The sequence below is a fragment of the Polistes canadensis genome, unplaced genomic scaffold (assembly GCF_001313835.1).
Source record: "Polistes canadensis isolate GaletaPanama2010 unplaced genomic scaffold, ASM131383v1 scaffold_63, whole genome shotgun sequence".
Lineage (NCBI taxonomy): Eukaryota > Metazoa > Arthropoda > Insecta > Hymenoptera > Vespidae > Polistes > Polistes canadensis.
Genome location: NW_014569610.1, coordinates 667695 through 691017, shown reverse-complemented (window position 1 = coordinate 691017; position 23323 = coordinate 667695). Strand labels below are relative to the sequence as shown.

The 23323-nt window shown below is 28.4% G+C and overlaps 7 protein-coding genes across 9 annotated transcripts; 4 read left to right on the top strand and 3 right to left on the bottom strand.

Annotated features, from left to right (window-relative positions):
- Positions 1-13: 13 nt before the first annotated feature.
- LOC106786039 (putative uncharacterized protein DDB_G0282133) lies at positions 14-2710 on the bottom strand. 2 transcript variants are annotated; one of them, XM_014747029.1, is made up of 3 exons: positions 2430-2710; positions 2203-2339; positions 14-2064 (listed from the first exon to the last, which is right to left on the bottom strand). In XM_014747029.1, exons 2-3 carry the CDS (start codon positions 2288-2290, stop codon positions 299-301), a joined length of 1854 nt encoding a protein of 617 aa, XP_014602515.1. In that variant the 5' UTR covers positions 2291-2339; positions 2430-2710; the 3' UTR covers positions 14-298. The 2 variants fall into 2 exon arrangements, with proteins under 2 accessions (XP_014602515.1, XP_014602516.1); XM_014747030.1 differs by lacking the exon at positions 2430-2710 and having other exon boundaries at positions 14-2047; positions 2203-2285.
- Positions 2711-2816: 106 nt separating this feature from the next.
- Positions 2817-5133, top strand: LOC106786041 (uncharacterized protein C15orf41 homolog). Of its 2 annotated transcripts, XM_014747032.1 has the most exons (7): positions 2817-3036; positions 3184-3288; positions 3361-3491; positions 3598-3677; positions 3754-3803; positions 3872-4261; positions 4390-5133. In XM_014747032.1, the coding sequence occupies exons 1-6, from the start codon at positions 2939-2941 to the stop codon at positions 4257-4259; spliced, it is 852 nt and encodes a 283-aa protein (XP_014602518.1). In that variant the 5' UTR covers positions 2817-2938; the 3' UTR covers positions 4260-4261; positions 4390-5133. The 2 variants fall into 2 exon arrangements, with proteins under 2 accessions (XP_014602518.1, XP_014602519.1); XM_014747033.1 differs by lacking the exon at positions 3184-3288 and having other exon boundaries at positions 2868-3036.
- Positions 5134-5547: 414 nt separating this feature from the next.
- LOC106786043 lies at positions 5548-8118 on the top strand. Its single transcript, XM_014747034.1, has 2 exons — positions 5548-5956; positions 6452-8118. Exons 1-2 carry the CDS (start codon positions 5870-5872, stop codon positions 6911-6913), a joined length of 549 nt encoding a protein of 182 aa, XP_014602520.1. The 5' UTR covers positions 5548-5869; the 3' UTR covers positions 6914-8118.
- A 705-nt stretch (positions 8119-8823) lies between these two features.
- LOC106786040 (protein FAM50 homolog) lies at positions 8824-11257 on the bottom strand. Its single transcript, XM_014747031.1, has 4 exons — positions 10322-11257; positions 10042-10196; positions 9839-9951; positions 8824-9683 (listed from the first exon to the last, which is right to left on the bottom strand). The coding sequence occupies exons 1-4, from the start codon at positions 10977-10979 to the stop codon at positions 9560-9562; spliced, it is 1050 nt and encodes a 349-aa protein (XP_014602517.1). The 5' UTR covers positions 10980-11257; the 3' UTR covers positions 8824-9559.
- Positions 11258-12662: 1405 nt separating this feature from the next.
- LOC106786036 (neurochondrin homolog) lies at positions 12663-17592 on the top strand. The gene is made up of 3 exons (XM_014747022.1): positions 12663-16139; positions 17053-17125; positions 17502-17592. Exon 1 carries the CDS (start codon positions 13836-13838, stop codon positions 16083-16085), a length of 2250 nt encoding a protein of 749 aa, XP_014602508.1. The 5' UTR covers positions 12663-13835; the 3' UTR covers positions 16086-16139; positions 17053-17125; positions 17502-17592.
- LOC106786016 (N-acylneuraminate-9-phosphatase) lies at positions 16898-18299 on the top strand. The gene is made up of 3 exons (XM_014746953.1): positions 16898-16903; positions 17502-17985; positions 18112-18299. The coding sequence occupies exons 1-3, from the start codon at positions 16898-16900 to the stop codon at positions 18297-18299; spliced, it is 678 nt and encodes a 225-aa protein (XP_014602439.1).
- A 65-nt stretch (positions 18300-18364) lies between these two features.
- Positions 18365-23257, bottom strand: LOC106786037. The gene is made up of 9 exons (XM_014747024.1): positions 22681-23257; positions 22094-22314; positions 21728-21996; positions 21295-21613; positions 20826-21209; positions 20483-20745; positions 19834-20385; positions 19423-19761; positions 18365-19351 (listed from the first exon to the last, which is right to left on the bottom strand). The coding sequence occupies exons 1-7, from the start codon at positions 22721-22723 to the stop codon at positions 20370-20372; spliced, it is 1515 nt and encodes a 504-aa protein (XP_014602510.1). The 5' UTR covers positions 22724-23257; the 3' UTR covers positions 18365-19351; positions 19423-19761; positions 19834-20369.
- Positions 23258-23323: the final 66 nt, after the last annotated feature.

Genomic DNA, 23323 nt, shown 5'->3' with positions numbered 1-23323 from the left:
GAAATGTATATGGTTTTTGCAGAAAAATTTTATGTTCGAACATTAGTTATCAACAATAAAATTAATGTAACCCTTTATAAATATAACAAAAAATACTATAACATGTTAAAATATTCTTCATTTATTTAACTGAAATACTTTGTAATGGTAAAATGTTAAAATGTTATTATTTCTATCCGCTATATATTTGCACTGTAGTTTCATAGAACTGATGTTACTATGTGATTTGATAATAAATTTGCAAAGTATTCACTGAAGATAGATTTAAAGTTTAAAATTTAGAAAAAATAACACTATTTTACCTTTGTATCTTCTTTGATGGTATTTCTGAAGTTATTGCTGGTTTAACATTTGTCTGTATTTTTCTTTTTGCTTCTAATCTCATTTTTGCTTCTAAACGTTTTCTTTCTATTTCTTCAGGTGTACATACCATAGTCTGTGAATTTCTCATATTTTTTATTTCAGAATCTTTTAACATAATTTTACTATTATTAAGTGTACGCATGTTTTCTATGTCACTTATCGATTTGATGTTTTGGTTTGCATTAACATTTCCATTTGTTGTATTTTTACCATTAGTATTTACATATAATTTAGATGGCAAATTTGAAGAAGAAGAGTGTTTTATTATTTGACGTGAATTAGATGTATTAGGTTTTGTATTTATATTAGTAGTTTTTTCATGTCCAAAATATGAATCTGATAAACTTCTAGTTTTAAAAAATTTTCTGTTTTCGGTAAGATTACTATTGACATTAGAATTGTGAATCGATTTATCCAAAGTATCCAAAGAAGTTTGATTAATACAACAGCTGTTGGAATTATAGCCAGTATTATTTGATTTTGTTACATTTTTAGTTGCATTTCTATTCGTTGAACTAGAATGTTTATAATCTCTTTCATTTTCATGTGGTTTAATATCTGAGTCCGGAAAAATATTATCATATTCTGTTGTTTCAGATAATAATTTATCATCTTCTATACAAGTAGCTAAACAATCATCGAAAGAATCATCTGGTATCTCAAATAATTCGGCATTATTACGTCTTACTAAATTTTTATAATTTTGTAAATTTTCATTATGATTATTTATAATATTATTATTTACAGAAGATTGCTTCACATTACTTTCTTTCGCTTCCAACCTTTTTACATCTATATCTACATTTTTCTTACAATTAGGAGTAGTCTTAGAATATGTTTTACAAAAATTGCTAACATTCAATATCGGAGAATTTTGTGAAAAAAAAGTGCTCTTTAAATTTTCACTTAAATTACTTGCACTTTTACTTTTTTCTTTTGTGATAAATGTATCCTTCTCTCTACTTCGTTTGAATGAGTCAAATGTACTAGTCTCTTTGCTTGTACATAGATTAAATTTTTCTTCTATTTCTTGGCTACATTTTACCATTGAATCTTCTATCGATTCATCAAATAATTCTTCAAAGCTTGTGCTTACTTTATTGGCAAAAGTATTTGTATCCGAAACAATTAGTTCATCCAATTGATCCTTTTCTTCATGATCCTTTTCTTCATGATCCTTTTCTTCATGATCCTTTTCTTCATGATTCTTTTCTTCATAATTTTCTACTTCATCCATATTGTTGTCTATGTCATTCTCTATATAATCCTCATCATTACGCTGTATAGTTTTCATTTTTTCAGTCAACGCTTTTAATTCGGCAGCAAATTTTCCAACATTTTCTACACTATCCGCTTTAATTAATCTCTTTCTTAAAGGTTTATACAATAATGGAGAATTTAAAATACGTTTTTTTTGAAGTAGCATTGCCTGTTTAGGTGTAGTAACAGTATGATCATCCTTGGTTTTGCTTTTCGCAGAACCAGTTGAAATTTGCCAATCCCAGGCAACTTCGCTGGCATCTTGTGTATATGGAATTGATATTGGACTACGATTGCAACAAGGCTCCGGAGACACTTCTATATTATTTTTAGAATATTTTTTTTGTATTGGTGTACTGTGACCAGGATGAGTTTGAGTTTCATTTGAGTTTCTTATTGGACTATTCTTTGTATTATTTTCCATCTGCAATGATGAATTATCTATAAACATATAAAAATACATAAATTTCAATTTTTTTTCTGCCTACATTACATAACAACTAGTAATATTAAAAAATAAAAATAAGATAGTATATTATTAGTATATATAAATATGTTATTTTAGAAAACAATGATTACCATGATTTCCTTGTTGTACCGGCTTTTGAAACTTATCTTTATTTTCTTCCAATTTATGTGATATTTTTGATTTCCTACTTCTACTCATAATTATTCTTTTTAATATTACATTCACTCCTTAAATCTACTTATGTACACTAAAAAAAAATAAAAAACTCTTATGAAAATTTATCAAATATGGATAATAACTCGCTTAAAAACATTATTAATTAATCGTAATTATTTACCTAACAAAATACAATGTAAATTATATTATAAAACAACACAGAACAGGAATTATTTTTATTTTTCTATTTAGCACATTTGAAATTTTATACATCTCTATTTATATTAAATTAAAAACCGATTTTCTGACAAATTATAACTTGCGCATACCATAAGTCATAAAACTATCAAAGAAAGGTATCGAAAGTGAATTTTCGTCTTTTATTCAGTTAATATTGGCAATAACTTTGAAACATAAAATAAATCAACTCCGATATATTTTATTATTTATATAATTGTTATTTAAAAAATAATACCAAAAAACATAAGAATTTACTTTATTTAGAATTATTCATAATATCTAGCGCATCTTATCAATACATTACAAAAGCTTGAAAATTTCTATACATTGGCAATACTGTTTCTTTATTTTTTGAAGCAATAAATAAAAATGTTACAAAGTTCGACGAACGCGTTATAAATTTTATTTATTTTTTTCAAAAATTTATATTATTATAATAAATAAAGAAAAATGGAGCTCGAATTGTATAATCAGATTATAACCTCAATTCACAAGTTCAACGGATTATCAAAAGACTGTGCAAAGATGTTAAGAGAAAAATATGACAAGTAAGTTGTGCTGTTTGTTTATAAAAATTATATTTGTACCTGTAATATCTTTTATTTTTTAATAAAATATATACATATAAATTTATATTTTTATATTTTATGGAAAACTATTTCAGTGAAAGTACTAATTATTTTATGTTTGTTTAGTGTGCCAATTAATACTTTGTTCAGTATATTATCGTTAGAGATACAGCAAAAAATGAGGATCAATCACACTAAATTGTTTGGACCAAATAAAAATTATTACGAAAAGTAATTGCATTTTATTTTACTTATACATTATTATTAGATACATTATAAATATACTTATTTTGTAATTTACAGTTACATAGAAGCTATACAGAAAGGAGAACCTGTAGGAATCTTATTAAAAATGGCAAAAGAAATCAATGCTCCACCGGCATTATTAGCACGTAATGTTTTAGAAAAACATTGCAGTCAGGATGACCCTAACAGTAAAATACTTTTACATATATACGCGCACACATTTGCCATTAAAATATCATAAATTATAATTTACATTCTTACCGTTTAAAAAGAATACAAATTATTTTCTTTTAGTCTCTCGTAAAGATGTTAGCAGACTTTTTAAGGATACAACTTTAATAGAAGATAAAGATCTATCATATGAAGTATATTTGGTAAAATCCCTCTTGAAATTATTTTAATAGTAAGTTTAAATAATATCTATCATTCTGTTTTTTTTTTTTATTATAGTGTATATTATATGACGATCTTTATGGACCGATAGCAGATGCTATGGGCATGTAAGTATTCCATTCTCATTCGACATAAAAATATATTATTTCTATTACATTAATAAGAAAAATATTAGTTCAATAGGCCAAGAGTATGAAATGAAATTAGAGAATTATTTGACAGAACGGAACTTTGCATTCCGTAATGAAGAACATTTACGATCAAGAGGATATGACAAAACTCCAGATTTTAAATTAGAAGTTCCTATCGCTGTGAATGGTTTTGTAGTGAATTGGATTGAATCAAAGGCACGTTTTGGCAATAATGAAATACATCAAAAGTACATAAGGGAACAATTTTTGAGTTATTGGAATAGATTTGGTCCTGGTCTCGTTATCTATTGGTTTGGTTATTTGAATACTTTGAATCAACTTAATGAGAAGAAATTTATTATCATGGACCATTTTCCAGAAGATATTACATATATGGATCCAAATTCGATCAAGCAAACGACGACATCGTGATTGTAAATAATAACATAACTTATCTAATCTTGCTTTCTTATTTATTTTTTCTTTATTCTTTACTTTTTTAACTTTCATAGTATATAAATATTTCAAACTAAATACATTCTTGTTTTTCCCTCTAATCTAGACGCTTAAATCGTCCTTGAATAAGAAGAACTCGAAAACTGGAGCACAGTGGCTGTAAACGGTAGAAACGCGCACCTGGTTTGCCGCGCAAGCGAAATGATACGCTTATTTATATATCCAGCTATGTGTTTGCCCGTAAGCGCCGCCGCTGTCGTGATTTCAAAGCCAGTGTGCAGTTTTCGGGCATCAGTTATCATTGTACGTTCAAAATTGGAAAAACCGAATCCGAGAAATATTTGGGAAAACATAATTTATCAATTAATCGAGAATTTATGAAAAGTGATATTGATATAATTAAGACGTTAATCTTATTTTAATTTTGCAACGATATATTTTTTTACAATTTCCATTAATATTTCTTTCTTTTCTATTTTATTTTTTTTATTTTTATTTTCTGTGTTTTCGCTTAACATGAAATAGAAAATTTAAAATAAGATACTAAAGAAAGAAAGAGAAGAAAGTAGATAAAGAAATATTAGAATAATATTTAACATTGCCGTTGAAGATAACAATATATCAACATTGAAATAGATACGTATGATTTTTCTGTTCCATTCAAATCCTACTAAGTTACGATATTACTATTCCTCGCGAATATGCGTGTTGATTGGTCGACAATTTGAATTGTAATGTTCGATAAACTTGAACGTATGTAACATCGAAGTAGTGTTTCGTGAAAGTTCATCGGTGAATGGAAAAATAAACTACGTTTTGCATGACAATAAACGTTATTTGAACAAGTAGACGATAACAATTGGATTCCTCTGAGTTACTTTTCTCTATATTAACTTATAATTTCAACGATTCGTATTATATCGTCGAGTGAATAAATCAATTAAAAATTATCGCATATTATTATTTCAATAATTACGAATTGAATCAAGAGAGTATAACATAACGACATTAACCGGTTTCTTTTGTGCGTGTGTTCCACATTCGCTAGTTCAAGGTCTTTCGATACCTTGAATCGATTGAATTGCATGTAAAGGAAAGAGAGAGATACATATATATATATATATATATACAATCACTGCAAAATATCACGGACGCAGACGCGTTAAGTATTCAGCATTGAGAGGAAGAGAAAAGAGAGAGAGAAAAAAAGAGATAAAGATAAAGATAAAAGTCTCCACTGTAGTAGTTTCGATGAGGAAATAAAAAAAAGGAAGACGGTGATGACTTGGTCCTCTTTGTCGACCGCAAATAGATATCCTATTTTCAGCATCTCTCTCTTTTAGTGCGAGCGTGTCAAATTTATGAAAAACTATAAAAAAAAGAATTTAAAAAAGACGACAAGCCAATGTGTACTATGATCCAACAATTGCCAATCTTTGAATTTGTTCTTCTTCTGTTTTTTTATTTGCCCAACTTATTATAACGAGAATTGATATTTAATTCAAGTTTTGTTAAGTTTCATTTTTTCGGTCATCTCTTACAACATAACAAACAACTATTATTCCACCAAAGGAGATATATAGAATATGTCTATAAATTCATCGAAACGTATGGGGAAAGATAACCTCACGAAACCGGCAATACAGTCTCAACTTGCCAGATTAAAGCGGGAGGTGAGACGATGACACGTAATTCAAAATATATATATATATATATATATATATGTATATATTGCTTTGACCTGCTTTTTCAGACTTACATATCATTCGTAAGATTCGTTATATTGAGAATATAGTGTTGTAGTAGTACATTTGCACTACTATCTAATTTTGTTAGTAAAACCCCTCACTCCTATCACCGTTCGATCAACGAAATATAGACACCGATTTATCGGTTATTAATAATGAACCAAATCATGCTAATAATCCTCTATGATTTAAATTTCAGTAAATTTCATTAGAAAATTTTAATAATAGTAATATAGCTTTATTTCTATTAGATATATTTTTAATACTAAATAATGTAATTAATATTATTTACAATTTTTAAATAATTTTGAACTAAATAATGGGATCCATATTGCGTTTGTTAATTTTTAGTTAATTTGTACATAACTGGGCCTATTATATTCTCGAAAAAATATGATTTGAATTATTTCTGCTTTATAGGAAGAAGAAGAATTATGGATATCAGGAGAAGAACTTTGTACGGAAGGAAGTAGCGATGAAGAGGATAGTAAAACATGTTCGAGATCATCCTATAGAACGAATAGGAATCATGATTCGTGTAATTCGTCGTTCAGTGGAAGACATCATTGGATTGTAGCGGATAATACGAAAGAAATTTCCGAACGATTAAATAGCAATTCTGAAATTAGAAATACGATGCCTTCGATAGAAATAATCAATTCGTCTAAAGTAGATACGCCAAATACACAATCGAATTTTTCGATAGAATCGGAAATGAATGTTTTAATGACGGATGATACATCGTGTTCGAATGTGACACAAGATGAGGAAGAAGGAGAAAGCTTTAAAGACTGTGAAATATCGTGGAAGGTTAACAGAGGTACCATCAGGTTACTTAATACAGGTGCAAAGGCTGCTACTACGAAACTCGAAAAACCGTAACACTGAATTTTTCATTAGAGATAGTATTTTTCTTAGGATTAAATCTTGTTAACAATCTTATATATATTTTTTATTATCAATTCTTGCGTTTTAATTTCGACTATAATTGTTTCGAATGAAATTCAAATTTTTCCCGCAAGTAAATCGTGACGTTGCGAAAGCATATTTCCTTGAATTTTGATTGGACAGCTTACATTTAATGTAATCCAATCAAAATATTTTAAAGCACGTCATGTGATTTTTTATTTTTTAAATTATATTTAGTTCGCTTAGTTTCTTAGTTTTTATTTGTAAATACAAATGTTAGTATATTGAATATACTCTTGGTTTGATAAAAGATATATTGACGAAGGGAATGCAAGAGGAAATAACTGAATTAAAGGAATTAACGCAATTAGGTTATCAACGAGAATGTGAATTTTTCGCGCGTTTACGAGAAAGTCTTCAAATTAAAGGTAATTAAAATTATAAAAAATTTATTGCGAATGTTTTCTTTTGAAATTCTGATCTTTTATTACAAGATGATCACGATGACATCGGGAAAGCATATCTAAGAAATAATATTAATAAATGCCAATTGAAAAACATTAGTACAATAAATGAGGAGTTGAAAAAAGAAATATCGAAGATAGAGAATTTGGATACTGCTATCAAAAAATTTGATAATAATATAGAAGTAAATATTTTTTGCAATTTCGAATATATTAAACACATTTAACTTATTCACTTCAATAAGTAAATTGTTGTAAATAAAACAAAGTATATTTAAGATGATTCTTAACATAGATAGAGATGAAAGAAACTTTATTATGTCAATACAAAAATCGTGAAAGATTGAAAGAGATATTAAAGAACGTACCACTTGAAACTGGAAAATTAGCTGAAAATACGCAACAATTTTTTAGTTTGTACAATGAATATGGTGACGTACCTGGTAACATATAACTGAACATATTTATATATGTAAATATATTATTCAATGATATCTCTTTCTTTTCTCTATTTATGAATAAGCATTTACGGATGGGCAAGACAAAATTAAACAAAATAAAATGCATAAAATTAAAATTTGTCAATCAAAGAAGAATAATATGGTATGTGTCATATTTAATTGTTTATGAATTTTTATTTTGATAGGAATATAATGAAAAATATTATTAACAGTTTAAAGCATATCAGTCAAAAATGTTTCATAAAATTACTTATAAAAAAAAAGAATGGCAATATTGTTTGGAAATATAATTGATAACAATGACAACATTATTCACGATAGTAATAATCCTTATTGTTTTAATAATGAAGAAAAGAAATTATTATGTGAATTATGCTAGAAAATTTCAATGAATAATTCAAATATTTTTACATAATTTACAATATCGCGTTATATTTTATAAAATATTGGGGGGACTGGAAAGTAATGTCATTTTTTTACATTAAATGAAAACATGACTTGGAAGTACACAATGAGCTAATAAATAATAAATGCAATTAACATGCGCAGAAACGACATTACTTTCCGGTCCCTCTTAATAGGTACTACAAACTGATGTTACATACAAAAATTGTAAAAAGCCTATAATACAAAAACATATGCTATTACCATCAAATACAAGAAATACAAATTTAATAAATGCATTAGTTAGCACTGTATTAACAATAAGTACTTTACAAGATATACAAAGACATTCTAATGGAGTTATTATAAGATTCAAAAATAATTATAGCTTCATCAACTGATGGTAATGAAAAAAGACAAATAACAGCGGCTTCTAAAGAAATATGATTTTTTTCGTTATTAATCTCTTTTACATACACACGCACACACACACATACAATATATATTATTTTACGGAAATAAGAAATAATATACATTTGAAATCTCTTATATATGCATATACATATATTATATCTTATATAAAATGAATATCTTGTATTTTCTGCTATTTATAGAAAAATTAAAAGTTGGATTTGAAGTTAAATAGATAATATTTTATCTTACAAATTTATGATCCAGCCGTTTACAGGCAACAAAGATTACTTCCACGTTTAGATTTTTTTCAAATAATAGTACCAAAGCGCATCAATGATGCTAAATTTTTTATATGTAATAATGAGCTTAACAAAATTAAACAACAAAATCTTATATGTTAAACATTGTATAAAACTTTATCGATTTTCTCTACTTTTGGTTTTATGGAATGAATCGCTTGGGCCTGTGAATGGCTCAATTAATTCATCATTATGACAATACATTCATATTATATTTGAATACTTCGCAACTATCTAATTTAGATAAATTTAAAATGAATCACGTGCCTCTCTCTTTCTCAAGTATATAGTAATAAAGATAACTACATAACAAGAATCTTATAAAACGTGATTAATTGCTTATAAATTCACTTTTTCAGAAATAAATCGTGAGAGATTGTCAGACGACAATGTATGATTCACGTTTTACAGGATTCTACCGAATTTATAATTCATTAACACATTGTCAACCACGTGGATTTTATCAGACTATATATTCTCTATCATCAATGAAATATAATCAAACACAAATATGTACAATTCCACACTGATCGGTAATGTGTTATATATATAATATTTCCTTAATTTAAATTTCTTCTATATGTAATTTTAAATACATTATTTTATTAAGTCTTTCTTTTTGTTTTTATCCGAAACCGTGTATTTGTCATAACTTTTGGTGGGATCGAAAGGTTCCCATCTGCTGGCAGGAAATATATGTTTATTTCTTTCGTACCATGACCTACAATATACATAATAATAATAATAATAATAATCATCATCATCATTATCATTCCATCATTATTTATATTAAAAACATGTAATTTATTATTAGATATAAAATAATATTCAGTTTATAGATGGTGAATAGATATACTACTAGGAAAAAAAACTTACCTTAACAAAACTTTGCCAGCATGTGATTCTTCAGTTTCAACAGATGCATCATGCATAACTCTGATATCATCGTGAACGTCAAATGTAAAAAGTGGTCCACTCTTGCCTCTCGCCTGTAACGAGAAAAATATATATTGAAAATTTTCTAAATACTTAATGTATAACATATATTAGTATATTTTAAAAGATATATAAAGACATACCTTGGTGACAATAAAGTCGTAAAAAGTATAATGATGCGGTAAGATAAGATCCTCTTTAACGTACATCAATTGATCTGCCATTACAGTTTTAAGTTCACTAAATTCTCGCCTTAAAACTTCCAGACATCTTTGAAGTAATTGATAAATCGAGTTACCTGTAAATAATAATAACTAGTATTAATTAATATGAACTTTTTTATTGATTTTATGCAAATACTTAAATTTAACAATTGCAGATGCATGTAAAACTATGATATTACAAATACTTTCTATGACTTACCTTTCTTCATAATGACACTACGTCTATGACCAGATCCATCCCAATAACTGAAAGTTATTTCTATTTCTTCTTCCTTTAACGCATTTTGTTTTTGCGCCCATTCTTGTCGCAGTTCTTCTCTTAATCTATTTTCTTCTTCTTCTCTTTCTCTATCCGGCAAAAAGCTTGTATCCACATCGGGATTCTTCTTAATTCTTTTAATAATTGGTCCATTAATTTCATTCTTTGACTTTTCAGACTTATCAGAATTTGCATCCGATTCATCGTCTAATTCTTCAGATTCTTCATCCAAATTAAACGATAACGCTTGTATTTGTCGTTTCTGTTTATTTTTCTCTGCTTGTTTTGCAGCTAGTGCTCTTTCCTTTTCTTGTTCCTTTTCTTGTTCTTTTTGTGCAAGTTTTCTTTCACGTTCCTTCACTATGTTTTCTTGTTTAGCTTTCATCTCATTCAAGGTAACAAGACCGATGGTAGATGTTTTTAATTGCTGTTCCACTGCATTGTAATGAGTGGCAAATTTGTTTTCTATATTATGAATTTTCAGATCATCTTCTATTTTCTTTTTTCTCAATTCTATTTCCTGCTGTGCAATCTCACGTTTTTTCATGAGTTGCATGGCACGACCAGCTTCGCTGGCAGCTCCTTTATAGTGAGCCATTTTTCTTCACAAAAATATATATTTTTGTGTGTATAAAATAATAAAATTATTTTTCTATCAAAGTCTTTATAACCTTAAAGATCTATGATACTTTTGTTTTTCTGTTACACTAAAGACGTTAGTCTGCTTAAACAAATTCACTGAATATTTTGTTTACGCTAAATAAACAAAAAATAATTTTAGCACACTTTAATTTGACAATAATAGTATTATCCTGTTATAAAAACAAATCAAAAATATTCCTTAATTTAGATATACGTAAGCGTGAATCTAGAGAAGAACATAGATTATACGTGATCAACAGAGGGAAGAACACGCCATCACATTACTTAAAGCTTCTTTAGATGTCACTTCTGCCCTGTCTTTACTAAAGTTCTGGTCTATAAATTTTATGAACTATGCCATTATTTAGATCCATTGTTTATCATATTAAAACAGTAAAGATTATTAGTAGTGTGAATAATGTCGTCATTGTGTGTTATCAATCATATTTCTAAACAATATTACTAATTTTTATTCATTAAATTTATAAATAAAATTGAAAATTTATCCTGTGCATGTTGAAAATGTACACCGATTTATTATAATTGTTAGAATTATTTGAAGCTTTTTCTAGAATACTAAATAGTTTCTTGGAAAGTTTACAGACGTTAATGATAATTCTTTAATTTCTGTTGCTTCCTTTATACAAATTTCTCAGTATTACCAAAGAATTCAAATTCAAATTAGTCGGTATTTGTTCATACATATTTTTAGCTGCTGATAAGAGATGTGTTAATAGTTGTATCTTAGAGTATTTGTAATATTACTTTCAGATATTAAATCTAACACATATTATTTCAGATTATTAATATCGTGATTTGAAAAATTGTAATTATTTTAATAATAATCTTAACAAATCAACAGTAAATAAAGTTTAAGAGGAATTACCAATGAAATGAATGTATTAATTCCTTTATATCTGTACAGATGTCATACGCAAATATTTTTGAAACAGTGGTTTTTTTTTTTATTGAACGATGCGTAATTTCTAAAGAATATAAAAATTTAAGTTCATAATTTGCAAGAAATATTCCTGAACTGTAAGTGATATGTAATCAAGTAAACATGCATCACGAGATCAAGGATTAGTAATATGGTGATGTATTAGTCACGGAAAATTTCCGATCTAATCGCAATAATAAAATATGGGAGTAGGGGAAATAGGAAAGCCTGAGTGTCGCAAATCGAACGTGGCGCTTCGAGACGTTCATTTGATAAGAGAACAAAAAAAAAGTGGGAGGAGGAAAAGGAGAGTAGTAGGAAGACCTAAGAAAGAAAGAGGAAAAAGGGAAAGAGGGCAGGAAGAAAACCGTTAAATGCGAACGAGCGTTCGTATGCGCGGGTCATAAAGTGAAATTAATTGGCAGCTTCACCAACGCATGGTTGTACAGAATTCGTATCTTCTATAAAATAACAATGGCGACTTTCAAAGCAAAGAACTTTCGCTTGGCTGATATTAATGCCGTCTTCTTCGATTTGGATAATACTATCATCGAAACGAGAAAAGCAGACAGTCGAACTTGTCGAAAGGTATATATATATATACATACTATGCAATGTTTCAAACCATTTATATTTAGAAACCAACCTTTACCCCTTTCCCTCTCTCATTCCGTCTCTTTCATTCTTTCATCTTATTAATGCTGTATGATGTGTGTATATATATGCATTATATATATGTATGGAGGATGGTATGCATATATAGCTACATTCATACGTAGGATGCAACATATATGCATACCGTTCAATGACATATATGAATAGTTACTTTTAGTAATATATGAGTAAGAAGGAAGTTAATCGGTAGGTCGGCAGAGGTCAGACGCGTCGCGTTTTATGCACATTGCTCTTGCAACGGAGGTTCGCGGTAAGATACGCGACGTTTTATCCTTTGCAAGTTGTTCTTCTCTCCCTTCTCGTCGACGGAGATCAAACCCGAAATAGATACGTCCCCCTTGACGGTTGTAATTCGAGCCGACTCCCCGTTATAGCACTTTCTCCGCGAGAACTATTTTCGTACCTACCGCGCGGTATCTTTTCATCGTCGATGCGCGCGAGACGCAGAAACTGCTCACCGACGCAGCAACGTGTTTTTTAACATTCTTCTTTGGATACCACCCACGTATTTACTTTCCACGTACTTCTTCAAACTTCTTTCGAAGGAATAATATAATAATATAAACAGATACGAACATTCTAATGTTGTCATTTTGTAATCAACAAATGGCACGATGGAAAATAATTGATGAAATTGAACTACTCGATATTCATATCAAAATAAGATAGAATATTTATTTTAATGTTAAAGGACAAATATATAAAAAGAGAGAAAGTTAAATCGTTCGATATCTTGGATAAGAAGAATGAGAAATGCTTATTTCACGTTTCATTAATCTTATTATTGAGTCGATAAAGAATTATTCTTTTGTTGGGAAGAACAGAAAGGCAACGGAGGCTCACTTAACATTTTCACGAAAGCGTTTACACGTACGGATCATAGTTTCAAACTAAGAAGTTATTTTTATACCAAGAGAGAGAACGTGTCAAAGGGCAAGGCTATAGAGCTTGAGGTGTTTGTCCTAGCAGCTAGCTTCTATGCCAGTTTCCTTTCGACAGTGGTACGTGTAAGGCGTGACTCTTGAGCATTTTTCAATTGTCAATTCTTATGAAAATCATTTTCATTTTGGAGCATCGATATTCGATGCATTTCGTGAAGAGTGGTCAGTGACGTATTGCTGTATTTTGTATATGTATAGACATATATATATAAATATATATTTATTTAAAATTCATTAATACAAATAAAGCAGCAATATGAGTATTCCAGAGGAGGTCAAAAAATGTGCTTCCATTTTGAAGTCGGTTAATACCGACTCAGAAAAGTTTGCAGTCCTTTTTATGGTAACTAAATTAGTTAATGCCACGGATTGTAATCTGGCTGCTAAGCAAATGCTTTTCGAAGCCATTGGTACAAAATTTATAAAGAAATTATTATCCAGCGATACGGTTCCTGTCGATTGTCCAGCACAAGTCTATAAATCAGTAGCACTATCAATTCTTTCTGCCTTTTGCGGAGAGCCAGAATTAGCATCTCATCCGGATATGGTAACGCATGTTCCTGCTCTTCTTGAAATTATTTCTCAAGCAGATGAAGATTCAGTTGATGACATGTTAATTATTGTTATCGAAGCTTATAGATGTTTGCAAAGCATTGCACAATTTTTACCAGGTCAAAAAATACTCCTGGAACATAAAGCAATATCTAAAATGTGTGATATTTATTCAGAGAAAAGTTTTCAAACTGACGAAGCTCTAGAGATTTTAGTTACTTTAGTTGGAAGATATGGTCCAGATGCTTGGGATGCAACTGACACAATACCCTTCCATGCAATTATGAATAAAATTGCGTGCGATTTTGAAACAGATCACACAGAGAGAAAATTTAAATTATGTAGCATTTTGCAGGCATTATTAGTTTCTTGCAGAAAAGAAATGATATCAGCTTCTGCAAAAGATGAATCTTGGCCACTTAGTATTCATAAAGGATTGAGCGATATTCTTGGTTCTAAGATAGGAAAAAATCAACGAGATCCTGCTTTGAAATTAGCTTCAGTTATGATGGATCTCTTAGGTGCTGAATGGACCATGTTAAATAAGGACAAACCAAAGATACTCATATTATTGTTAATTCAATTAGCATCAATAGAAGTTAGAATGCAATTGGAAGGTCATCAGCTTAAAACTGTTGTTACAAATGGTGATTTAGTTACAGCTTGTTTTGGCATTCTTGAAATTTCTCTGATGTATATTATCTCAGATCAATTAGATTTAGAACAAAAAGAAAAACAATCTTTATATACAGCTTTGAAGGGTGCTTTTGCTGCTATTATTGGCCTATTAAATTCAGTATCAAAAATGAAAGAATTGACTGATATCAAAGAACGTATTTTCGTTTGCGCAATGGTTAGAGTAGTTGCAGCATGGTTGGCACAAGAAACAACTGCGATGAGACCACAAGTTTATGCGGTATTGCCATTTGTATTAACAATAGCTAATGATACGTTTTATGCATATCGTAATAGAAAACTTGCAGAAAAAGCTAAAGCAGGTGCTAAAGGTGGAAGTACCAAAAACGAAGAAGGATCATCCTCTGCTGAATCTATACCATGTGATCCGCTTAGTGAAGTTGATTTATTAAGACTACTTCTACCAGCCTTGTGTTATTTAGCGGTAGAAGAAGATGCTAGGCAAATTTTACTTGCTCACAAACAGGATGAAGTCTTATTTGAAAGTTTATCTTATCATTGGACAATAATACACTACAAAAAACCACCAATTCCTAGGTCAGAACGCTTAAAAGCATTGAAAGAAACTGATAAAGCAGATGAGCTTGATTTACAAACTTTAGAAGAAATGCAGGATTCAAGGCAAGCAATGGTTTCTATATGCAATGTATTAATGAATATAACTGTGCTAGAAGCCAAATTAGTAGAGAAATCTCCGATATATATATCTTTATTGAAATTCATTTTCAATAATCTTCCGGAATTGAAACAAATGCCAGACAATTTAGTTCTGCATGGTCACTTAGCAGTCTTAGGACTCTTATTATTAAAGCAACAAGCACAGCGTATTAAGAAGAATGACTTTTCAATTTGCCGTTATATTCAAGCCACCATTAGATTTTTATGGGATGCATATATAATAGATGAAAGTAATGATCCAACTGAATTAGTTGTTGCTATGTCCTATAAAGAACGTTGGATGGAACTTATGGAACTTTGGTTTCTTGGGATGCAAACAATGGCTGGAGTATTACAAGTAATACCATGGTTATCACAATTTACAATTGAATCTGGATGGGTAGAAGAAATAATTGAAACTCTGAAAAAAGTTAAAGTTGGTAGTTTACAACCAAATGTAAAATCTGCTTTCGAAGATCTTCTATGTCATTTGGTAAAGGCAGATAAAGGCGTTGCAACAGTTTTGAAGAAATGCGGAGCATTGACAGTATGCAGAAATCATCGTTTGATGGAACTTGGAAAGCACTTATTTGGAGATTAAAATTCAATCCTTTAATAATTTTTGTATTACGTATACTCTCCACTAAAATTAAAAGTAATTTTTATTAATTTTTGAAAAATTCAATATGCTTTGTGTACTATTAGAAATAGAATATATAAATTTATTTTATTATAAAACATTAAATTATAATATTGACAAAATTGTATTCTTTCAAGCAGTTTTTTGATTGAATAATATTTCGTTCAGCCAAAACTACTCTAAAATTTCTTGAAATTTTGTCTATCGAAAATGTCTATACATACGTAAATCAGATATAAATTTAGATATTAGTCTATCTGGAAATAGTTGTTTGTATTTGGCAGCAGGAAAGAAACAGGATTTTCTAAAAACAATCTTCTACATTTTATTAACATGAATATTTAAATTTGTTGAAAATATGTTTAATTTTTTCATTGATTTTTTATTACATTTGTTTGAATGTAACTAATTATGTTATTATATACAATTTTGTTTTAATAAAGAAACATAATTACAAACGTTTGCTTTACCTTAGAAAATATATGTCAAATAAAAATATAGAAAAATTATAAAAAAAACTTTATTATGTAATAAAAAAGAAAAATGATAACAATATAAATATGTACACTTAAAGATATTGTAATAATTATATCTTTTATTTCATTTGTAATAATAGAATTAGAGAAGTATGGTTGTTATCATTAAAGAGAAATATATTAACAGCTTTGTAACATGACAAAAGCATTTTTCTATTAAAGCAAATACTCTTACGATTTATCTTTACTTTTTTTTTTTATTGGCTCAGATAGCGAACCATAACATTCATCATGAACATGAATGTGAGCGTATCTTTTAGTTATGATTGAATATCTAATTCTTTTTAATTATTATTTAATCTAATGGATGGGTACAATTTCATAGCTACAATTTATAGAGTTGGAGCATCATAAATTTGTTGTTGGCACAACTGATTTTGTTGTGATTACAGCAACGTCCGCGGGTGCTACTTCGAGTGTCCACTAATCGGCTCGAGTATTTCAATGAATCAATGCATTTTCTAGGTAATCATTAATATGAATTAAATGTCCTATATAATCCTAATTGATCGCTTCTGTCCTTTGATCCAGTGAAGTCTCTTTTAAGCTGTATATAAATCCACGTTCAATATTTTGTCCATTTCAAAAAACTATGCTTTATTTATTATTATATTGTTTAATAAATAGTTTAATTTTTCAGATATTATATTATCATATGTTTAATAAAACAAGTGATGAAATTACTTTCGTAAATAGCAATTTATTGAATGTGGAGATCATTACTGTCCTTTATTTTCCTCTCATTTTTCATTTTCATTCATCATTCTTAACATTATTTGAAATAAAAAGAAATGAATGTGAAATCTAAATCTAATCTGTGATATTATATATGTACCTTTAGCTGGCTGAGGAGCTGACACAAGAATATGGAATTCCTGAAGAAGTATCCATTAAAATAACGACTACATATTTGAAGCTATTCAGAAAATGTCCAGATAATTGTACCTGCTCGTTAGATGCTTGGCGAATGATATTATGGAATAAAGCATTAGGAGAAAAGTATTCATATTTAGCCAAAAATGTTTACGAGCGTTGGTTATATTTAAGATACCAATATTTGGCATTAGAATCTGATATAATTGCATTACTTCGACGGTTGAAAGAAAAATATTTGTTGGGATTAATAACGAATGGACCATCCAATTCACAATGGGAAAAAGTGAGAAAGCTTTCATTAGAACAATACTTTGATATTATTTTAGTATCAGGTGATTTGCCATGGGAAAAGCCAGAAACAAGAATTTTTGAAGAGGCATGTCAGTTTCTTCGTGTAACACCAAGTAATTGCATAATGATTGGTGATAAATTAGAAACAGATATCTTAGGTACGTTCTACTTATATAAATATAATATATTATTTGTTAGGTTACAATTAATATATTATATTATACAAACAAAATACATTTATAATATATAAATCCAGCAATAATATATTTTACGTATTAAATCAGGTGGAATAGAAGCAGGTTTTGGTGCCACTGTATGGATACCAATTGTAGATAAACTACACTTAAATGCAAATGATCCACAACCTGATTTTATTGTAAGACGTTTAATGGATATTTCAAATATATTGAATCGTAAACCAGGTGCACCGGAACTTGAAGATACTTCCTCTAATGCATCTGATGGCAGCTAATATAATACTATGCTTCTATCTTCTTTTTTATAATGCATAGTTGAGAAATATTCTACAATCATACACATCTCAAAAGTGACTTGTTATATTTTCGGTAGCTAACCAAGTTTGTGTTAGATATTGCAAATAACTCATTAGCTTGATTGATTAGCATATATTGAATATCACAGATCTTGTTTTATTTTTCTTTAGAGTATTTTGATAAATACTGCCTTTATTCTTTTCTTTTATGGTTACCATTTTTATCTGTTAAGCATTATTAAATATCTACAATGAATAATTTAGTTAAAAATTGTATTTTATATTATGATACTTAAGTACTTTTATCTCGAGTTCTCTGAGAAAAAAAGAGACGTAACGAATGTACAAAGCACAGTGCACAAATAGACCTACTTAGTTATGAACTTGGGGGGAAAAACCTGAGTATGGTAATGGGAAGGAGTAAGTGAGTCTTATTCCAGATAGATACAAATAGACTATTATACAAAATTTATTTGCAATGCAATATAATAAAATATTTTAGTATACTCGTGTTTCACAGTAATTTAACTGTGCGAACTTGTTCGGACTTGCACAATTTATACGTGCATCATGTAATTACGTGTAGATAAACTATGTATGTGTATATATACACAAAACAGGACATATATTTTTTACTATATATTTTATTTTTTTGAAAAAAAGAGGAAAAATAAAGAAAAACAAGTTTCACGATATTCTCGAAATAATGGGAATCTCTGTAATATAACACTTATAATATAGAAGAATAAATGTGTATGTAATGATATAAATGTATCTTTTTATGTAAATATCAAATAATCCTTAACATTTACAAAAATCTAAAAAGATTGAACATTAATGGAATATATATATACCATTTATATTATGGACGATAGCAATTTATAAAGATGTTTTTATTTTTTTACGTCATTTACGTTATAATTTTTTCTATCATTCTTATTGGTTTCACTTAAAAAAGTTTCTATTTCCTTATTAATTGTTGATCCATATCCAATTAATTTGGACACATTCATTTCTATTTTATTTTGTCCCTGAATCATATTTTAAATTATTAATAATTAAAAACAAGAGTTCTCTGCACGTCCGAGTTCAATTTTCTTACCTCTTTATTTTCTTGTTGTATTATTGTATCGATTTTATCTGTTATATCTATTCGAGTAATACATCTGGGAGATTTCCTTTTATCCATATCCAATTTTGTAATACTGATATTTCGAATTGGTTCATTAATTTTTTCTTTTGCTTCAAAAATAGATGGAGTCTTTGTTTTGCGAGAAATTGCTACTAATTTTTTTAATTCTCTATCTTTTTTTTTCAGTACATCTCTTTTTGGTTTAATAGAGATACTTTTGATTGACTTATTATCAACAGTTCTTGAAGATCCAGATCTCTTTGGAATCTTTTCTTTCTTTAATTTTTTTGTTTGCGCTGTTGACTTTGTCTGAAAAATCATCAACGTTTATTATACAAATTCTCTTTTTCATTATAATTTATATTTAAATATAAAACAGACCTTATCACTTATGCGAGAATCGTTTGAATTTTTCTTTATTTTTTGTGACGAAAGAAACTTTTGTGTTGATTTAATTATTGGTATTCGATATTTATAATCCAATTTTTCTGCTGATTTTTCTATAACATTCAATGCATGGGCTTTAATTTCAGCTGTTTTGTCATGACTCCATGGGAGGATATCTGTTGGAGGAATGCTTGGAACCTCCATATTTTCATTTATACATTTCTTTTCTTTGTACTCTTCTGTAGCCTGTACTCCTCCTAATTTGTTCATTTTTATTCTTGAACCAACATTTATTTGTATTTCTGTTTGAATGACTTCATCCGCAACATTCAATGGTATGTTCTCTTCTTGGTGTAATTGCAAAAATGTCGAGCACATTCTTGTGCATATAAATTTTATTTATAATTTTATAATTACTTGTTACATACACTAATATAATTAATGTATATACAATTAACACAATATCAATATATTTTACACCACAAAAACATAAACTTATTTGTTAACTATATACAGAGTAACAAATATTATCAGCTGCTCTGTTTGCTACACACAACAAAATAAATAAACTGAAGTTTTTATACGCATTTTTACAAGTTTTTTTATGAAGATATGTGTAATTAAGCAAATAAAAATAGCTTACGGCTCTGTATAATTATCATTGTGTAGAGTTACTGGGCTTCGCGGTGTTTGTATCATTTCATCCTGTTTTGATGAAAGATCATCTGTGATTGAGCTCTTGTTCTCGTTTTCTAAAATCTGATTTTTAGTTTCTGATATCAAATCTTCAAGAAACGTGTTTTCTGGACTGAATGTATTTTCTTTTTGAAGTTCTACATTGTTTAAATTATCAGGAAGAGTTTCTGATTTATTAGGAGGAATAGTATTTTTTATTTTTAATTCTACCTGTAATGTTTATACCATAATTAAAATATAGTTTTGTAATAAATGCAGCTATGCAATAAAAAAGATCATCAAAATAATACCATATTATCAAGAACAGTTTCCATGCTCTTATGATGTAAACTCTTACAAATATTTTCTGCTTGTTTAGGATCTATGCCAACTTCTAATAATGATGTAAGTATGTCACGCTCTGTTATGAGAAGTTCTGGATTTGCATCAATCAAAACTACTGACTTTTTTGATCTTGGTTCTTTGTTACATTGAGTTTCCATTAATTTTTGGTAAGATAACAACTTTCCTATTACTTTGTTCTCATCTAGTACCTTTGGTGGAGTTGGTGGTCTGACTTCATGTAACTGTATTTGATCCGTATTAAAAAATTCTGTATCATCATCCGATGCATCAGACTCTTCTGACACATTTAAAAAAGTTTTCAATCGATATATTTCTTTCAACATTTTATTCTATATAAGAAATAAAATAAGATTTTCATATGTTTTATAACATAAAAGTACAACTTATGCATTTAATAAATAGGCATATATTTACCAGATCAAGTGTAGTTCTATGTCGTTGTAAATGTTTTTTAAATATTTCATTTAGTTCCTTATCGGTATAGATACCATATTTAATAATATCTTTGGTAATCTCGTAAGCAAATTGAACGTATCTTGCATCCTCTTTTGCTTCAATTTCTGCATACTTACGTGTATGCATTTGTACTGGACTTGATAAGGCAGAAGAAGCATAATCTTCTTGTATTATAGAACTGGAACTTGAACCAGAATCAGAATGATAATGATTTGTAGGTGACTCAAAAGGTTTTCCACAGGTAAAGTAAATTGGTTTCTCATCACACCTGCATTTTCTTTTTAAAGAAAGCTCTTATTTAATTAAATCAACATTTAATGTCAATTTAAGTATTATTATAGCTATTATAAAAAGTTACTTAAATCTGATTGTAAATTATTATTAATCTTACCTGTGAACGATACGTTTTTTCGAATTCAATCCTTTAATGTATTTTTTTCCAGAAGTTTTAGGTCGATTCTCGCTCATATCTGATACTTTTTTTTTAGATTTTAACATTGAACGATTTTGATAATTACTTTTACTGTTACTTTCAGTATCAGCAGCTTGCATTGCTAATTGTGAATAATCTACATCGCTTATGTTATATGGATATGTTTCACAATTGTCTTCCTCTGAGTAACGTGAAGAATATTTATCTAAATTCATCCTGAGCATATCCTATTTCAATTATCGTTCAAGAAATATAAAAATGTTTTCATTAGTTATATATTATATATTCTATAATACGTATACATTAAAAAATATATGAACATACCATAGGATGATGTTTGGTATCAAAAGCCAATTGATCAATAAAATTATCCAAACTGAATTTCCTTGGAAGTTGTGCTTTTAATTCTTTTTTCTTATTATTTATATATTTTTTATTTCGAGCATCAACAACACTTTTTGCTAATAAAACTCGACGTATGTGAAATCGCATTGAGTTATATGCGGATAATTGTTCAAAATAATTTTCTCCAGCCAAGTTGTATACTAAATAGAAAATACAATCATATTCAATAATTATTTATCATTATTTATTATTAATCATTATATTATGTCATTCAAAAAATACATTTGGTGTATTGTGAAGTAAGTTTTGAAAATATATTTTTCTACTTCTTCATATAGTATTTATAATATAATTTATAAATATGCAATAAAAATATAGACAAATTTATTGGCAAATAAATTCAGGGAAAATTAAAACTCACATTACTCCAAATTCAGGCAACATTTGGAACATCTTAGATTTGGAATATACATGCATGCAAAAAAGAATACTTATATATAAGTACTCTAAAGAAAAAGATTCAGAAACTGTTATACTTAAGAATATAATAAATACATTATACATACCACTGCTTTTGAGATTAATATCACTGTTGTGAAGCCGTGTCATTTTTATTTTTATGAAAGATGCAATTAAAACTTCAAGCAGATATTGTTTTAGTATATAAATTTTCAAATAATATAAGAGATTAAATATTCTAACATTACACTTTATCCATTGTAAATTTTGTCATTATGGCAGTTTCGATAATTATTTAAGGTTTTGTTTCAAAATTTTCAATCATATTTGGAATAATTTTGCTTAAGGCAAAAGAAAAGAAAATCTTTGCTCTTTCCACTTAAAATTGACTGTACATAAATGCATCATTAGGTTGCTTAGCAACAGAAAACAGTTATGCTGAGTAAATACTTATGCTTAATCCTTTCATTAAGGGATTACATAGGTTTGGGACTTTCAAACAAATTTTTTTTTATCTTTTTAAATTCTATAACTCATCTAGAAAATTGTATTCAATTTTGAAGTCGATAGGAGTAGTAGTTTTAAAGCTAGAGCCCTGGGAAGTTCCACTCTTTAATGGCTCTTATACCAGCACTCAAATCTTTAAACGCGTTTTTCGACGGAATTGACGTCGCAATGGCTGAGTTTCAAATATTTGCAACCCTGACGCAACCCGTATCTTAAATGCTATAAAAAGTTTGAATAAAAATT

Bases quoted from the DNA above. Each gene is read 5' to 3' on its own strand.
- LOC106786037 (XM_014747024.1), bottom strand. From the start codon at position 22,723: ATGACACGGCTTCACAACAGTGATATTAATCTCAAAAGCAGTG. The intron at 21,614-21,727 runs GTAAGATTAATA...TTCTTTAAAAAG, and splicing joins AAAAAACGTATCGTTCACAG to AAAATGCAGGTGTGATGAGA. The intron at 20,746-20,825 runs GTATTATTTTGA...TAAACATTACAG, and splicing joins AAACTGTTCTTGATAATATG to GTAGAATTAAAAATAAAAAA.
- LOC106786041 (XM_014747032.1), top strand. From the start codon at position 2,939: ATGGAGCTCGAATTGTATAATCAGATTATAACCTCAATTCACAAGTTC. The intron at 3,289-3,360 runs GTAATTGCATTT...TGTAATTTACAG, and splicing joins AATAAAAATTATTACGAAAA to TTACATAGAAGCTATACAGA. The intron at 3,492-3,597 runs GTAAAATACTTT...ATTTTCTTTTAG, and splicing joins CAGTCAGGATGACCCTAACA to TCTCTCGTAAAGATGTTAGC.
- LOC106786040 (XM_014747031.1), bottom strand. From the start codon at position 10,979: ATGGCTCACTATAAAGGAGCTGCCAGCGAAGCTGGTCGTGCCATGCAA. The intron at 10,197-10,321 runs GTAAGTCATAGA...TATTATTTACAG, and splicing joins TAGTGTCATTATGAAGAAAG to GTAACTCGATTTATCAATTA. The intron at 9,952-10,041 runs GTATGTCTTTAT...TTCTCGTTACAG, and splicing joins ACGACTTTATTGTCACCAAG to GCGAGAGGCAAGAGTGGACC.
- LOC106786039 (XM_014747029.1), bottom strand. From the start codon at position 2,290: ATGAGTAGAAGTAGGAAATCAAAAATATCACATAAATTGGAAGAAAAT. The intron at 2,065-2,202 runs GTAATCATTGTT...ATATGTTTATAG, and splicing joins GGTACAACAAGGAAATCATG to ATAATTCATCATTGCAGATG.
- LOC106786036 (XM_014747022.1), top strand. From the start codon at position 13,836: ATGAGTATTCCAGAGGAGGTCAAAAAATGTGCTTCCATTTTGAAGTCG.
- LOC106786043 (XM_014747034.1), top strand. From the start codon at position 5,870: ATGTCTATAAATTCATCGAAACGTATGGGGAAAGATAACCTCACGAAA. The intron at 5,957-6,451 runs GTGAGACGATGA...TCTGCTTTATAG, and splicing joins TTGCCAGATTAAAGCGGGAG to GAAGAAGAAGAATTATGGAT.
- LOC106786016 (XM_014746953.1), top strand. The intron at 17,986-18,111 runs GTACGTTCTACT...GTATTAAATCAG, and splicing joins ATTAGAAACAGATATCTTAG to GTGGAATAGAAGCAGGTTTT.